The sequence below is a fragment of the Leiobunum rupestre genome, chromosome 7 (genome assembly GCF_980474605.1).
Source record: "Leiobunum rupestre chromosome 7, qqLeiRupe1.1.hap1, whole genome shotgun sequence".
In the NCBI taxonomy this organism is placed as follows: Eukaryota; Metazoa; Arthropoda; class Arachnida; order Opiliones; family Sclerosomatidae; genus Leiobunum; species Leiobunum rupestre.
This window is the reverse complement of record NC_143390.1, coordinates 18194481-18211104: the sequence shown is the minus strand read 5'-3', so window position 1 is coordinate 18211104 and position 16624 is coordinate 18194481. Positions and strand designations below refer to the sequence as shown.

Below are 16624 nucleotides of genomic sequence, written 5' to 3'. Positions count from 1 at the left end.
GCTAGCGACATCTCGCGTTAAGTTTCAGCGTTAGTGCAAAATGCTACAATGGCTTTCGCGGCATTCACTACTTGTAGAGCACTCGCGAGAAAGAAAATATTAAATCGATAGATCGATTTACTATTCTTATTTCTTAGGCAGGCCCCGAAATAAGGGGCTAATTTTTTAATCAAAATTGATCCTTTTTATAGTATTTTATTGAGAACCCAATAGGCAAAACCTAATGCATAAATGCGGATACTTCTTCATCTAGTGTATTATCAAAGCAATCTCTCATTTAACTTTGCTCAATTGATTATCAAACCAAAGGCTTAAACTGATAGCGTATAATAACTTATAATAGAAACAATTACGATATTTTATACAGCAAAATGGGTTCCAGAATAGATTTTGCACTAATTCATCAAAATTATCTATGTACATATAAACGTCAATTGAATAATGGCAAAAATAGATAGATATCTATCTATTTTTGATAATGTGTTGCTTTATTAGTAAACCCTCCAACCAAAACACAACAAAGAGTAATGGCAGTGCTACGTCACACGACGTCACCCATGCTTTTTCCTACTCATAAAAAATTCGCGCCCACAATATGGCGGCCATGGCCAAAGCTACAGAGTGCTACTACTCTATAGAATTATTGCATTCTAAGTTATATATGATTAACTTCATTGGACATGGGTGGTAGGACAACTTTTAAGTTGAATTTAAAATGTTCATGGTTGGGAATGGATTTTAACTGGTCCAGAAGTCATTTGGTCTATATATTATATTGGAGAATTTTAAGAAAACTTACTTTTTGGATGGTTTTAATTTTTTTCCGTAGTCCAATGACACAAAATACTTTCCCAGGCCCTGAGAGTACAAAAATAATTAATTTCATAAGCACCTTAAATGTTAAATAATGGACATTGATGGAGACTTTAAAATGTATCCGCTGTTGTAAAGTGTGGCAATACCAGTCCTGCTGGGATTTATTAGTCTAAGATCTATTACATTAAAATTTAATCTAAATTATTTGGAAATAAAATAAGCCTATACCCATTAAGAAATATTTGAAATCTTTTATTTTGTATTATTATACAGTTAACTAAAATAATATAGTAAATGGCATTCACGCTATGATTTTTAACACTAAAAGATATGTGGGAATGTAAATTTCCATTGGCCAAAACATGATTACACATATAAATCTCAGTAAAGGAATCTAAAATCAACACTAATTATGGCACATTATTGTATAATCATATGCCATTATGACATTAATAAATCTAAAATAATAAAATAGGAGAGTGTGGTTTTCTTATCACTGCGAAATAACCGAAGTACTCGCCAAAAACAAACTCTGAGACTCAGACGCAACAACTCCAATTTTCATTCTTAGGTATATCACTGTTGGATCTGGAGAGGGTAATGCTGTCTCCAATATTAATTTGTTGGAAGCTTAGCGAAGAAGAAGACTTTGAACGTGGTTTAGTTCCACCATTGGGGAAGAAATGTTCAAAAATGATTTCATAAACTTTGTCGACATTATGCCCTGTACGACTAGATGTTTCAAAATAAGGAATATCATTAGTTTGGCAATATTTTTCATTGGCACTTCTCGCTAGTTCCCGGCCTTCTACGCGTGTTACCTATTGATATACATTTATCAATACAGTTAAATTTTAATCAACGTGGAAAATACCTACTTGTCTTTGATTGGTTGTAAGTAAATCCGCCTTTGATCCAACAATAACTTTCAAAATAAATTCTTCTGTACTTTCTAATAGTGGAAGATACCTAGATCTGATAAGAAATAATATTATTACTGCAATCAATAAAGTTAAATAATAGTTATACCGAAGAGTTTCGAAGGACCTGCGATGTGATAAGTCAAACATTAAGATTGCTGCTGAACAGTTACGACAATAGAACAGATTTAAACCTTGATATTTCTCCTCTCCAGCTGTATCCCATATTGCAATATTATAATGTCCCCATTGCTTCAGCAGAAAAGCAGCACCAATTGTCTATACGATTTATAATAAAACAATGAATTTCATAGATTTCCAAGTGAGAATATCATAGATACTTACACTAACTGTATCCTGAAAACGTCTGTCTAGATATCTAACTACCAACGAGGATTTTCCAACATTCAAATCACCAAGCATCACAACTTTCAAATCACTATTGTTTCCAGAAAATTATCTTTTAAGTTTCTTTAAACAAATAACAAAACAAATAATTTTAACTCACGCTTTCCTCATCACAGGCTTCTGTTCATGAGGACTGGAATTGAAGTTGTGGTAAACTTTTGAGGAAGGCATCTTTGTATTTTGTCATTTAACTTTAACGAAATTAAAAGCGCTATCTATATCTTTTCCCAAGTTTCAAGACCTTCGATGACTCATAAAAGTTTAGATATCAAAAGACCATTTGTCACTACAAAATACCCTAGATTGTTTGGCAGCTTCACTGTCGTCTGTAAACAGCTGGCGTGTTTCACAGAAAAATAAAACACCTTCCAAAGAATCCAAACAAAGGCCAAAATTACAATAATCCGAAAATTCTACTTAAAAATCGTTTGGTAATCCTTCGTGAAATGTGTAACGAAAATAACAATATTGAAATATCAACGATAGTCTTGCGTAAAGGATTGATGCGAAAATGAAAAAAAAAAGGTAAGGTTACGTTGCCATTGGCAACGAAAGATTTGAATGACCCGGGTAAAAAAAATTTAAGACAGGGGTGTTATGATTTAACCTAGAGTTTCACCCCCATTTTTCATGACCTTCAGAGTGACATGGGTTAACGCATTATTTTTTATCTTAAGAGTGGCGAACACGTATTCACGGAGGCTTCAGATGCCAGAAGATAGAATCTATTCGAATAATTCATTTTGTTTAAAACAAAAATAGTAATGGGTTCCCGTGAGGCAGCTACAAATTTAATAAGAGCCATTTCCATTTCCAAGTAAATTACGCATATGGAAAATTAATTATAATTTTCAATCCTCATACTCTTTTCATACAGCTGTAGATGCCCTGCTCATGGTGGAACGCCTTTTAGGCAATCATTACCACAATGTATGTCCATACACTTAAGAGAAAATAATTTGAAATTAAACATTAAACATTTGGGGGTCATATTTACATTTCAGTAAATATTTGGCGAAATAAAGCTAGAGAAGCTTTAGTTTCAACAGATTATGCCTTTGAGGTAAACTTATAATGGTAGAAATTACAAATGTTAAACAAATATATAACGTAATTTCATATAATAACAGATGAAAACATCCAATATTAGGTACGGGCCAGGGGTAACGAGAGAAGTTGGAATGGTGAATTGTACTTTATTATTATGTTTCAAAAGGTGAATAATAGCTTAAAAAGTTAAAATATATAATTTACTTAACCAGGATTTGAAGCAACTAAATGCCAGAAAAGTCTGCGTCATAACAGACCAAAATTTAGCCAAACTACCACCTGTAAAAGCGGTCTTGGACTCTTTGCATAAAAATACAGTGAACTACGAGCTATACCAAGATGTCAGAGTAGAGCCCTCTGATATAAGGTAAAATACATTAGGTAAAAAATGTCTCAATTTGAAAATATAAAAATTATTCGTCAGTTTTCAGGATGCAATTCAATTTGCAAAGAAGGGAAAATTTGATGCCTTCTTAGCTGTTGGTGGGGGTTCTGTTATGGACACGTGCAAAGCTGCCAATTTATACTCATCAGATCCTGAAGCTGATTTTCTCGATTACGTTAATTCTCCTGTGGGTAAAGGAAAACCAGTTACCTGCAAACTAAAGCCAATGATAGCCAGTATTGAATGCTCATATTATAGAAAATACGATGTACCATTGCCCCCTGGATAATCCAGGGGCCAATGGTTGTACTTAATAACCATTATTTCACAGTCCCCACAACTGCTGGTACCGGAAGTGAAACAACTGGAATAGCCATATTTGATTATCTTAAACTGGAAACTAAGACTGGAATTGCTAATAGGGCATTATGCCCCACACTTGGAATTATAGACCCTCTGCATCTTAAACATTTACCCAACAGAGTGGCTGCTTTTAGTGGATTCGATGTCCTCTGGTTAGTTAAAAAAATGCACTATTAATTTCCTTTTTCTAATTGAAAAATTGTTTCCAAAATTATAAGCCACGCTTTGGAATCATACACTGCCATTCCTTACCATTTGAGGTCTCCGTGTCCTCAGTCCCCGATGGAGAGACCAGCTTACCAGGCATTGTTGTCTTATTTAAATTGATTTAATATAAACAGACTGATTTAAAAAAAAATTAATTGCCTAGTATACTTCATTTCCTTTTAGATTAATTTATCAGTGCACAAAAATTTATTGAAATTATTAATGCCAGAAAAAAGACAATGTTAAAAATAAAAAAATACAATTTTAATTTTCAGGGTAGCAATCCAGTCAGTGATATTTGGGCCTTGAATACCCTGAGAATGTTGAAAAAATATTTTAAACGGTACTAAGCATCCGCATAAACTTATTAAAAACCATCATATTAAAATGGTTATTCTAATTTCAAAGAGCTGTGGATAATAGAGAAGATACCGAAGCATTATCGCAAATGCATTTGGCCAGCAGCTTTGCTGGAGTTGGATTTGGAAATGCTGGTGTCCATTTGTGGTAAATGTCTTGAAAATTAACAAAAAAACCAGCTTTGAAGTAAATTATAAATATTTAGCCACGGAATGTCGTATCCAATTTCGGGACAAGTGAAGAATTATACGGTTGAAGGTTATAAAACAGATCACCCATTAATAGTAAAGAAAAAAAAGCTAACTAATTAAAAATGTCTTCCTTATAAAATTAATTTGAATTTAAGCCTCATGGACTCTCGGTGGTGATAACAGCACCAGCTGTATTCAAGTTTACATCACCAGCGTGTCCAGAAAGGCACCTTGAAGCAGCTGAAGCCTTAGGTTCAATTTAATTTTAAATAAAAATTCTTAGCCCTAAAATCCACGCTTTAAATAGGTAAAAACATAACTGGAGTGAAAAAAGCAGATGCTGGTCTGCTGTTATCGGATACTGTAAAAGAATTTATGAGTTATATGAAGATTGACAATGGCCTATCTGCTCTTGGCTTTACTACCTCGGATATACCACACTTGGTGGAACAAACCTTACCTCAAGTAAATTATACCCAAAATAATCCGGTTCATTTTCAAACTAATCTGTTAAAATTACAGGAAAGAGTGACAAAATTATCACCAAGAGCCCACACTGAGAAAGTGTTAACGGAAATTTTTGAAAATTCTATGATTGTATATTAACTTTACGTATACATTTATACACATGTTAAAGATTTACCATTATTTTTTATAGCCTATGAATTAAAGTTCAAATAATTATGTTTCCAGGATAAAATATTTTATTAATGAAAAGAAAATTATTCACATGAAAAATTCAACCTAAACTATTACTTTCAGCGGGAATAAATATTTTCTTTACAATCTAGTTACAAGAGAAAGTAATATTGTCAAAGTTTTAAGCATGGGAAACCAGCCTTATAAGTTAAAAGCGGAAATCTTAACCTCCTGAATTAAATTATAACTACTAAAGGATTACCGCAAATTAAAAACATCACATCACTTTCAATATAGTAGTATTATTTATAGGAAGCACATTATTCTAAACTCTTAAAAACCAAAACGTTTAGTTTACTGTTGTTTCATTTTTTCTGTGAACAATTTTTCTTAATTTACTTGATTTTTTTTACAATAATTACTCATTATAAATCTGGATTTTATAAAAAATATAAAACGTCTATTTCAACATTTTCCACTTCAAACTTTTTCCATTGTCCGCGATATAGTGAAATTAAGGGCAGTACACACTCAAAGGCGGGGTTCGAGTGAATTAATACAGGATAAATTGAACTGATCTTAGTCAGTAGTCCAATGTTCTAAATTAATCACAAAGCAAAACATAATCCATAAGCTCTTAAGAGTTATTTGGTTTTAAAACTATGCCAATTTTTAGCATTTACAGTATAACATTGTTTTAACAGGGTGAAAATTTATTCAATCCTGTACACTGGATTTTTTTTTAGTTTCGTATGAGAATGATAACTTAAAAATACAAGATGGCTGTACAAAAATATTTTATCATTTTTTTTTTTACAATAATAGCTAGAGTAATTTTTTTATTTTTTTTTGTTTTAAAAATACTTCAAGAATCATGGCACGAAAAATGTTTGGAACCATATTTTAAACGCTACCCGATACTTAACATTGTTTTAAGTGTTGCACACCTTTCTAGCAACCGTATCCGAAAATAGCTACAATACGTTAAAAAAAAACCAAATATGTCAATATTGAGTTAATGAAGTTTTTTTACATGTCAGAATTTATTTTTCTTACGTATGAAGATAAATTATTGTACGCCTTATTTAAAAACTGTAAAAATAACAAATTTGATTTTTTTTAACATTCGCGACACTACTTTTCATGTATTATAAAATAACGGAGATCATCTCATGGCCTATTACTGACACATCCTCATAATGGAGTACTTAATTGGTCCAACGCTTTGGAAAGCAAGTTGTCACATGTATCCGAACTCAATTTGTTCTGCAAAAGCCCTTGTAATAGGTTGTTTTCATTGCAGAGTTTGCAATCGCCTTGCCATTGTGCTTTGTGCGCTTTATGAGACTGTAAAAACAAACAAATACGTTAAAACCAAATTTGCGTTGCTGCTTATATAACGCGCTAAATTATCGCGACTACTTGTTTTATTTACAAATAAGTGATATAGTTACCTGGTAGCTTAATCAAAGGTACACTAAAGATAGTATGTCTTTGATTGAACTATCAGCTGACTACTGATTAAAGGAACGACAAGTTATTTTTCGGTTCGTAGAATTGTAACGCCTGGCTGTCCGCGAAAAGCGTATGACAAAATGAAACCTACCGCTGCCAAATCTCTGGTCCACACAGTTTTGCATTGTCCTTCGCATCGTGGACAAGGGCGTTTCATGGAATATCCACCGCATTCGGAACAATCCAACGAAACGTGATCTTCTTGCCAACTAACTCCGCATCTATTTATAGCAAATAAAGACGATTAAATTTCGTATTATTCAAATGAAATGGAAAAAAGGGGGAAACGTACGTGAAACAGGAGTTATAGTGATTTTTTAATCCTTCGATAGTGAGCATTGTCGTGTCTGGAGCGGAACTGTTGAGGTCGTCGACGCTATTTGGATGTGTGTCCGAACCCAGCTCTTCTAAACCCACTCCAAAGCTATTAAGATAATTGGTAGCGTTGGACCAGCCAAATGTTAAAACGCTTCGATTCCTGGGATGGTTGAGGTTATTCCTGTTATAGTTTTCAATGTTCTCTAGCTGATAGAACGACTGGGAGGTCGACAACTGAAGTATGGAATCAGATTTAGATTGTCTGATGTGAATGCCTAGAAAATGACAAAAGATAAAAACATTTAAAACCATCGCTCGTCTCGGTGACAGGATGCTGACTAATATAATAATTCTATAGTCTCATTATTATTTTTTTGTTATGACATGATCACAAATTTCGGGTCTGTTTTGAACCTCGCGTAAAGTCAAAATTTAAATTATAAAAAAGAAACCAAACTAGTCACGCAATATTAGCTCAAGCGGGGTAAAGAACAATATTTTTTCGCGTAAAAGCGGAAGAACCAGTTATAACGGACCCGGAAGACTTTAGCGCGCGTATGCCGAAAGACACCGAAGCGGAATTTCTGACAGGAAAATGATTTAGAAACTCGACCCGTATCGCCAGAAACCCAAAGGGTAACCTCCATCCCGAACGAAACAAAAGCAAACCGTTATAAATTTCGTATTATTTCGCGCGAAAACTGGTTATTAAAATATTTACAATCCTAATTTACTGGCGGGAGATAACACCTACGCGATATAATTTATTTTTAATTAAATTGACGCTTTCGCTGGTAGACCCAGAACAAACTACACCCGTTATCGATATAATTAAAGTAATGTAGAGAAACCAAACTGTCAAATTTGGCCTAAATAAAAACTCCTCGCTGTACACCAACTATCCGAGAAAAATTGACGAACATTTAACGGTAAACATATTTTTGGAAGCTTACTTTTTTTCGCGTCGTTTTGGGATTCCATCGTATCAATCGCGTCCCAGTCAAAAACAATTAACTAAACTGGTAAATATCTTGGAACGTTTCCACCTATCCAATTATCATTAACAACGACGACCAACAGCACCTATCTCCAGACGAGAAGTCTTTCCGAATTATGAATTTTCCAGAGAATCGCTATTATATACCGGATTCCGTGGAGAAAACCTTCGGATTAGACTTCGTCGTCACAACTGTCATTGACGCGTAGAGGAGAGCGCGCTTGCCGCAGCCGCTCCGAAACGGTGCGATGACGTAGGGGGAAACTTCTGACGTCAGACGCGAGAACGCGACAGGTTATCCTTCGCGCGAGCTACGTCTGGAAGAGGATCTCCGAGGAGCAGCCAACGAATAGGAGCGCGCCACCCAAACGCCTCGAAACCGCTCTCTTTCGTATTGAATGAAAATTATTATCTCTATATTAAAATATACTACGCAAATATAAAATTGATAAATCGACGAGGTACCAGTAGTTGAATTAGAAAATCCGCGGTAGTCGCACAAATTGCGGAGGTAATGCGGGGAACAAAACCGTACAGGCGCGAGAGCGGCCGAAAATCTATTTTCGAGTAGACGTATCAGGGAAATAAGTCTCAAAGTCACGAACGACATTACGCCCCCCCCCCTCTCCTATATCATCTTTACCCCGTTCAACCCGAGGGGATAAATACGAATGAGCTCGTATAAAACGTTATAATACCTGCTTAAAACGGAAAACCTACGTCATTGGGAAAAATTATATGGAGACGCGTACGATGCAATCAAGTCAACAGCGCGTATGTTGGAAATTATAGCCTCGAATACGTTACAGGTCGGTAAACAAAATACAATGAATGCCGGGGAAAACAATACAAGTGACAGTAATCGGAGCGGTACGATGAAAAGAATTATTCAAATGTACAATTAACCGCTACACTAAGCCATTTTAGTATAATCATTATTTGATCAAAACAATGAAAAAGGGTTCAATTTCGACCTACGGTTTATGGTACCAGAAGTACATAAAATATTTGTCCCGTGTACTTTCGAAGTGTCGATTATCTTTTTATTGGGTGTGATTTTCTCGCTGAATCGGGGATTAATATTTATCACCTGTATTTCTACGTAGAACTATTTAAAAAGTAATAATTAAACTATATAAACCATTTTTTTCCGCAATACATTTTCCCTCGAAAACGTATTTTATAAAATAAACGGGAGCCCGTGAATAACATTGGTAGTATCACGTCTAGTGAAAAATTTAGATGGTTTTTTCCTAGCATTAGTGAAATTCTTATATCCCCTTTCAACTGCTCCTTGGAGAATTATTGGCTACGCAACTGATTTCCAACGATAGAAAAACCCAACAAACCTAGCTATGACATACGAGGAAGTTACGGTTCAATTGTATAAGCGAAACACCTTTAAGCCTTTTTATCAAAAAGTGTAGCTGCAGTTTTTAATTTACCACGCTGTCATTAAAAAGGGATTAAAGGAAAACATTCCAAAAACACCTTTAAGCAATCGATAGTGGCCAACAGCTCACCGCCGAATCAGATGCCTGTCCGAAACAATAACAAAAACGCACCGTAATTCTAATTCCAGATTTAATGAAGTCAACCGAGATTCAAAATTCACTCCCAACGTACTTACCCTGCTAGTTTCGTATCAAAAAAGCTCTTTAACCGCGTAGAGGGAGTGGGGTTTGGAAATGACTTTCTAGATTACAACGACTGATATCGAGCTAAAAATAACGTCAATTCAAAGGAACCGAGTTTGAGATAAAACCGCCAGAATATAGTTTGGAACGTACAAATATACGCGCTTTCAGTAAAAAGAAATACGTCATCTCTGTTATACATATTTTGCGCAATAACACACCTGACAAAATTGATTGAAATTTATTACAGGGTTGCCACATTATTTTCAGATTCAAATCCCCTGACCATTTTAAGAGATTTTGATTGACTTTTAAGGCCAAAATTAGACAATTTTTCACTTTATACTTCATTTTTTTATCAGAAGTTAATACATTGATATCGACTTATATTTCAGTTTAACTTTAAGAAAATTAGCGAACCTTTCCTGGAAATTATAATCACAGTGTAATAGAACTAGAGTAAATTTCCCATCGTGTCAAGATTAAATTTAATGACCTGACTTTTACACATTTTTAAAATTTAATAACCCTTTAGGCCCATTTTAAAATTCCCTGATGTGAAGCAGCTCTGTATTAAAATTAGACGTAAAGCCTATAATATTCGTTGTTTTACAGCGAGACTGTCGCAGTTTTCAATCCACTAATAGCGCTGTCAAAGACTTTGTAAGAACAAAGTCTTTGACAGCGCTATTTTCTTCCCCGAATAGCTCTCAGTTAAATATTTACCAAAGAGACGTACTAATCGAACAATATTATAGGCTTATGATGATAGAAAGCGACTTTTACAAATATAATATTGTACAAACATTTATAAATAACGCGAGTTGGCGGTGAAACTATACTAGGAAGTTTAAAATGTGCCAGAAATCCGAGATAGCTCAGGCGCTCATTTCCCCGGCTGACAACTCGAAGATATATCTTTAAAAGAGGAGCGATAAAAGAAAAATGGATATTTCGGCTGAGTTGGAAAACATTCTTTAAACTGCCCCCCTCCTGTATGTGTCAGAATCCAAATTTATATATTTTTAAGTCCAGAGATTTTTAAAACTTTCTCCCACTTAATTTATTGTTTACTACGCAGTCGGGAACGGGTGACAAACCCGACTCGAGAGTTCCACCCCTTCTTAATCTTTGTCTTCAACTCTTAAAAGTTCTTAAACCTCTGGGGAAAGAAATTGAGGTTAACGGCTTCAGGAATTTCAAACTTTTCGAGACTATACCCTTCTATATATATATATTATTTTCCTCTATCAGTTTCTTATTCATTTATATATTAAGTTACATACATTAAAAGTGGAACCTAGTAAACAGCCCATAGCGAAATAGTTCGCAGAAAATATTTCGAATGAAAAACTTCATTGGGTTTAAAAATATATCGTTAAATTTAAAAATGAATCGAGCCAGTTCCCTATAGATAGCTTTTACCTCATTTGAATATGCATTTTATGTTTTGCATCCGATTTTTGTCGCTTATTTTAAGCGTTACGGTAATAAAGCAAATATAGCCTTGACAATAGTAAAACAATTGGTTTGAGTCTATTTTATCGATTCCCAAATGATCGAAAGCTACTGTAGGGTAAAACTACTAGTTTTTGGGAGTAAATCGAAAAGGCAACAACAAAAACAACGGGCCGTTATCGTCGATGTTCTAAAAAATTCCATCATATAGTGTATAAAGTAAAAATCTCTTCATCTTTGTGGCTTAATACAGTTAAAGCAATGAATTATTCCATCATTATTCCTTCTGCACTTCATATTGACATTCGGTAAAATAAAAACATACCAACTGGTACTATACATACTTTTGAATTCGATCAAATAGTATTCGATCATTTGAAGGTTCGATCTTATGAAACAAATGACAAATGGGATTCGATCAAATGGAATTTCGATCAATTACAACGTATAATGATCGACTGTCGATCACATATTTTTCGATCAAATGGACCAACACCAAACAATTAGTGTGGGTAAATTTGTTGGTTATAGGTAAATTTTACAAAGTATTAAGATAAATGTTATAATGTCTTGTATTCGATTTTTTTACTATTTTAAGCGTTAAGATAATAAGTGAATATAACCTTCACATTAGTATAACGAGTAAATGGAATTTCAGAAAGAATTAACAGAAACCCGATGAAAAGCGTAGGAACAGTTTAAAAGCGCGTTTAACCACTACCGTAGGGTCTAACCATAATATTTTGATTTGAGGTATTTTATATGGCAGACATTCAAGTCGAAACGTATCATTAAAGTTCTCCTTGAAAGAACTGGCGCGGGTTACGGTAGCATTCAAATTTAAATCTGGCGTCGGAACAAAGAACTATTATTCCCCTCAAACCAGCGGTTGAAGAAAAAGCAACGTGTATAGAAAGATTCTTAAACAAATTTCAAGGTTTTCGCAAAGCGCTCAGTTTGGAAACACCTCTCCGCGGGGCGCGATTAAGATCCAAACGAGGGGTAGCACCGGAAAGTCCCCGAGATCTAAACAAAATCTTTGAAAAATCCCAAAGAGGGATTCGAGATTCGACAATCTCAGGTTCAAGAATACTATACCAACAACCTCTATCGAGCGCGACAAACAGAAATATTCTCAGTTTGCAGCGACTGTTGCCAAGAGCGCCGTGGTAAAAAAAACCGTCTCCAGAAAGTCGGGAGTCACACTGCCGGAACAAGGAATACGCGGCATGCCTGCTTTCCCTAAATACCCCAAAGTCACTATTTTTAAGTAACTTCTCGCTAGTTCCGACTATATAAAGTCGCGGTTTTTCTCTAAGCCTCGGCTTCGTTAACGTTCAAACTACTTTCGAATTAAGATGTAGGTCGTAGCACCGAGACCATTCGGAACAATTTCCAAAAGGACGAAATTTTAAACCTCCCAGAGTTTATTTTTTTTTCTCTCCTTCCAAATCTGATCAAAAACCGCAAAGTCGAAGGAAGGTTGTAACATTTAACATCAGGGCTATAAGACAACCCCGCCAAACGAGGGCCTTAAGTCCGCAAAAAAACCTAGCCTCGTTATCTAATGTTTAGCAACCGAAAACCTCGCGATAGAATTACACGAACTCATCATCCATGCAGCCAAGGAATGGATCAAATAAATAGACCGAGGGCGCAGCGTTTCATTTTGTACTATTTTTATCGTAATTAACCTCTTACGACAGGTGACACATTACGTCAACAAAGTTTGTTTGTTTTTGACGTAAAGTCTAGAGGGTAAACTTTCCGTAAAGTAGTATGGATTAACAGCCTTGACACGGTACGGTATACGAAGTCTTAGCTCGTCTGAAAGTGCTAACCCGGTCGCCATAGATAAGGGGCAAATACTCGTCACGCTGTGGGTCAACGCGATTAAGCCCAGCCTAGAAAGGAAAGCGTAAAAATACTCGGGGAAAAAGTCATGATTTGTGACGGTCTTTGTTTTGACTATGAATTTATCATGTTTACGCGGATACGTAAAAAAGCCAATACTGAATAGGGCCAAGGACAGAAGAGTAACCGACCAATATTTACGAAAATACCAAGTCATTTGTTCCGACCAGCATGCTAGTCAGGTCCGTAGCCAGAAAAATTTCGTTAAGGGGCAGTAGCTTTTTGTGAGGGGGCACATTTTTTCCGTTACCTAATTTCGAAAATTAACACGAGTGGCGCCGTGAAATGTTTTTGGTGTTCAACAAAAAAAACCCTTGCTTTCTGAAGCAGACCGTTCTACAACTTGTATTTGATTAAGAAATAGTTACCTAAAAATAACGACCTAAACGTTAGACAAAGACAAGTGGTCCAAAAGGAAAATTTCTACGAATAGAAGTTTAAGAAACTAATAAAGATGAAGGGGCAGAGAATATTCACAAACTGGAATCGAACCCGGCTCCTCTTGCTGCGAGGCGAAAGTGCTAACCACTCCGCCACCCCACCTTTAAATTTGTAGCACGTAAAACGTACGCTGTTTATTTAGTCTTTATTTTAACGGCATTTATTTGTCGTAGTTAGACGGCGAGCACATACTACCTTGAGTATAAAGTATCTTCCGTTTTCGTGGAAGCTTATGCATTTTTAGTTTAGTCTCAAATTTTATTCCGTTTTTCGGGAGTCAATTAAATCAATAAATGTGATAAATAAAACTGCAAGTTGAGCTAATAAATAGTTAAACTTTATTTAACAAAATTAAACCCGGGGGGTTTTTTCCGCTAAAAAACCCCAAAACATTAGAGGTACCGCGGATTTATTAAGTAAATTGCAAAATAGAAAATATTTTCTTTTTTGCCAAGTAATGGTTAGAATATTCTAGAAGACATTAATTTGGTTTACGCGTACGTCGGTAAGGAAGTCAACACATTTTGGAAAAAGACATTAGCCTTGAAATTGAACTTAAGAAAGGGGGCCGTTATATAAGCATCGCTAATCATTTTCCCTTTAAGTGAATATCATTAATGTTTCCCTGTAAGACGAGCCTCGCAGTCGGATCGTCCAACTACCCCTGGCGGCGGAATCGAGAATTAATTTGGATTTCAAAGTGGAGATAATCCTAATGACAATTATTGAAATGACTGTTTTAGAGAAAGGAAGAGAACAGGTGTTACGCGAGACCCCGGGCACAATCCGCTGATATGGAAAACAACTAATTTCATTACACAATTGACAATTTGACGTCATAAAAATGATTAAGTTCGTCAGACTTCGTGGTACTATTTGCTACGGACATCCATCTACGCGGGCTACTCCATAGTGATAATAACTAATATCAAAGATATAGAGGTCGTACCCTAGCCGGAACTCTAAAAACATTTGCTTCATGGATACCATGGTAACCAACTATAGTTCAAAGTTCGCCGTTGTTTTATCTATAGACAGGAAGTGGGTACACGCTATTGACTACGAGCGAAACAGTTATTTCGAATCTAGGGTACGAGCTCTATATTATCTTATCTTATATAAAATCATATTTTAACAATATCATTGTTTATTCTATTCTCTATATTTTTTTCCAAAATTAATCTTGGAAAATCAGCGGGAAACTGTATATGAAAAGATACTTCCAGATTAATATATCACGTACTTTTGATAACATAAACTATTTTAATTATTTCATAGTTGCCACGAAATTTTCAGATTCGAATTCCCTGACTATTACCTGTTTTCCCTGACCATTTTAAGAAATTTTCCCTGACTTTTTAAGGCCAAACTTTTATTGTATATTTTACTTTTATCAGAAGTTAAAAATGTAATATTCATACTTTAGTAAAAAAGTTATCGCTATGTTGAAAACATTAGCGAAATTTCAAAGAAATAAATGATAATCATAGAATTTGTCATAGTAAAATAACCTTCAAAAAGTGTCAAGAGAAAATTTAATTTCCTGGACTTTTCCTGACTATTACAAATTCTGAAAATTCCCTGACCTTTCAGGCCCATTTTTAAATTCCCCGACCTTTCAGGCCCATTTTTAAATTCCCTGACGTGTGGCAACCCTTATTTAAACAATTTAAGTCTACTTCCAGTTCTAAACAAATCAATGCAAGTATTTCAAGCAAATAACATCCGACATATAGGAAACGGTATACTTTTTTCGTAAGATTTAAATTACGCACTTCTGCTAACACGAATATAATCGAGAAGGCCGTACCCGTTCGTTGTTGGAACAGCTGTCGACTCACGTTTTTTCGGCCAACCGAAAGGGGCAAAACATTACACCGCAAAAATGAAGTGTTGGAAATTCCCATTTATTACACGATAGAAAGATACGAGAAAATATGATGTATAAAAGAAATGAAGTAAGCTAGAAAGGTAAAGCAAACAAGATTGGTGTAAATCCTAATGTAAACGAAACCACTGATTGAAGTAAGGCGTTATAAACAGGCCCGTATCTGAAGGGGCACTCGACCCCCAAATACGCCACCAACCAAACCTCGAATTTACATTACTAGGGTGGCCACAAAATTTTCCGATTCAAATTCCCCGACTATTCCCTGTTTTCCCTGACCATTTTAAGAGATTTTCCCTGACTTATTAAGGCCAAAACTTTTCTTTTACATTTTACTTTTATCAGAAGTTAAAAACTAAGCTTAATTGCCCGGAAATCAAAACAATAACAATCGGAAAACCAAAATAAAGAAAAAGAGTTAAACACTCACCGACAAAAGCGCCTTCTTTAAATAAACAAACACGGCAATAGGTCAAAAGTCAATTTTCGTAAAAACAACTGAGGCGCGTAATATTTATAAAGCGCTCTCTTTGTGGTCTCGCCGGAAAATCTCGGTGAAAGTATTCGGCGTGGTTGGGCTCTCGGATCAAACTAATTTCCAAGTTGATGGCAGCCGATGCTTTATATAATGACTCTCCCTTTTCGGCCACCCCTTCCCCCACACGTCATCCGAAATCTTGGCCGGCTGCCAACTACGCGAAGATGATACGATTCCGCACTCTGCTCGAGGAGGAAGAATCAGGGATCAAATTGGGGGAGTCCGGAATACACGAGATTCGCAAAAAGGGGATTTATAGAGTGGAGTACAGGGAGGGGGGGAGACAACGCGACGAATGTCCAGATAAGTATATCGCCGCTCGTCACCTAGGGATCACGTGTCAGCGAGAGAGGGCGCCCTGCACTTTCTCCATCTAGATGGCGAGGGATACCAATATTTTTCCATAAACGCATCTTTCCGGGCGTCTGCCAATCTCGTAGTTGTTACGATAACGGGCTCATTCGGCAAGACAACCGATCTTTGTTTTTTTTATTTAATACAGGGTTCGTACAAAATTTCCGGAATTAAATTCCCTGACATTTCCAGGTTTTCCCTGACTAAATTGCCAAATTTCCCTGT

At 35.6% G+C, this 16624-nt stretch overlaps 3 protein-coding genes across 7 annotated transcripts in view; 1 reads left to right on the top strand and 2 right to left on the bottom strand.

The window, feature by feature from the left end:
• Positions 1–1081: 1081 nt before the first annotated feature.
• On the bottom strand, positions 1082–2606 carry LOC149934951 (ras-related protein Rab-20-like). Of its 2 annotated transcripts, none has more exons than XM_090154657.1 (5): positions 2245–2606; positions 2082–2175; positions 1864–2015; positions 1695–1791; positions 1082–1637 (listed from the first exon to the last, which is right to left on the bottom strand). In XM_090154657.1, the coding sequence occupies exons 1-5, from the start codon at positions 2313–2315 to the stop codon at positions 1356–1358; spliced, it is 696 nt and encodes a 231-aa protein (XP_090010783.1). In that variant the 5' UTR covers positions 2316–2606; the 3' UTR covers positions 1082–1355. The 2 variants fall into 2 exon arrangements, with proteins under 2 accessions (XP_090010783.1, XP_090010782.1); XM_090154656.1 differs by having other exon boundaries at positions 1086–1637; positions 1846–2015; positions 2245–2596.
• A 45-nt stretch (positions 2607–2651) lies between these two features.
• On the top strand, positions 2652–5388 carry T3dh (Type III alcohol dehydrogenase). Of its 3 annotated transcripts, XM_090154650.1 has the most exons (15): positions 2652–2669; positions 2822–2961; positions 3022–3074; positions 3149–3207; positions 3275–3328; positions 3407–3561; positions 3619–3815; positions 3911–4094; positions 4161–4245; positions 4425–4492; positions 4558–4656; positions 4715–4793; positions 4856–4952; positions 5008–5165; positions 5223–5388. In XM_090154650.1, the coding sequence occupies exons 2-15, from the start codon at positions 2909–2911 to the stop codon at positions 5304–5306; spliced, it is 1425 nt and encodes a 474-aa protein (XP_090010776.1). In that variant the 5' UTR covers positions 2652–2669; positions 2822–2908; the 3' UTR covers positions 5307–5388. The 3 variants fall into 3 exon arrangements, with proteins under 3 accessions (XP_090010776.1, XP_090010777.1, XP_090010778.1); XM_090154651.1 differs by lacking the exon at positions 2652–2669 and having other exon boundaries at positions 2775–2961; positions 4161–4250; positions 4430–4492; XM_090154652.1 differs by lacking the exon at positions 2652–2669 and having other exon boundaries at positions 2938–2961; positions 3295–3328.
• A 643-nt stretch (positions 5389–6031) lies between these two features.
• The window catches only part of Pino (protein pinocchio), a 44242-nt gene continuing 33649 nt past the window's right edge, over positions 6032–16624 (bottom strand). Inside the window, exons 1-4 of one of the 2 annotated variants that reach the window (XM_090154654.1) lie at positions 8126–8357; positions 7147–7447; positions 6946–7075; positions 6032–6686 (exon numbers count right to left, since the gene is read on the bottom strand). In XM_090154654.1, the coding sequence (XP_090010780.1) occupies positions 6534–6686; positions 6946–7075; positions 7147–7447; positions 8126–8153 (612 nt within the window). In that variant the 5' untranslated portion in view covers positions 8154–8357 and the 3' untranslated portion in view covers positions 6032–6533. Of the gene's footprint in view, positions 6687–6945; positions 7076–7146; positions 7448–8125; positions 8358–16624 lie in introns of those variants that run through there. The other variant, XM_090154653.1, reaches the window with a different exon arrangement.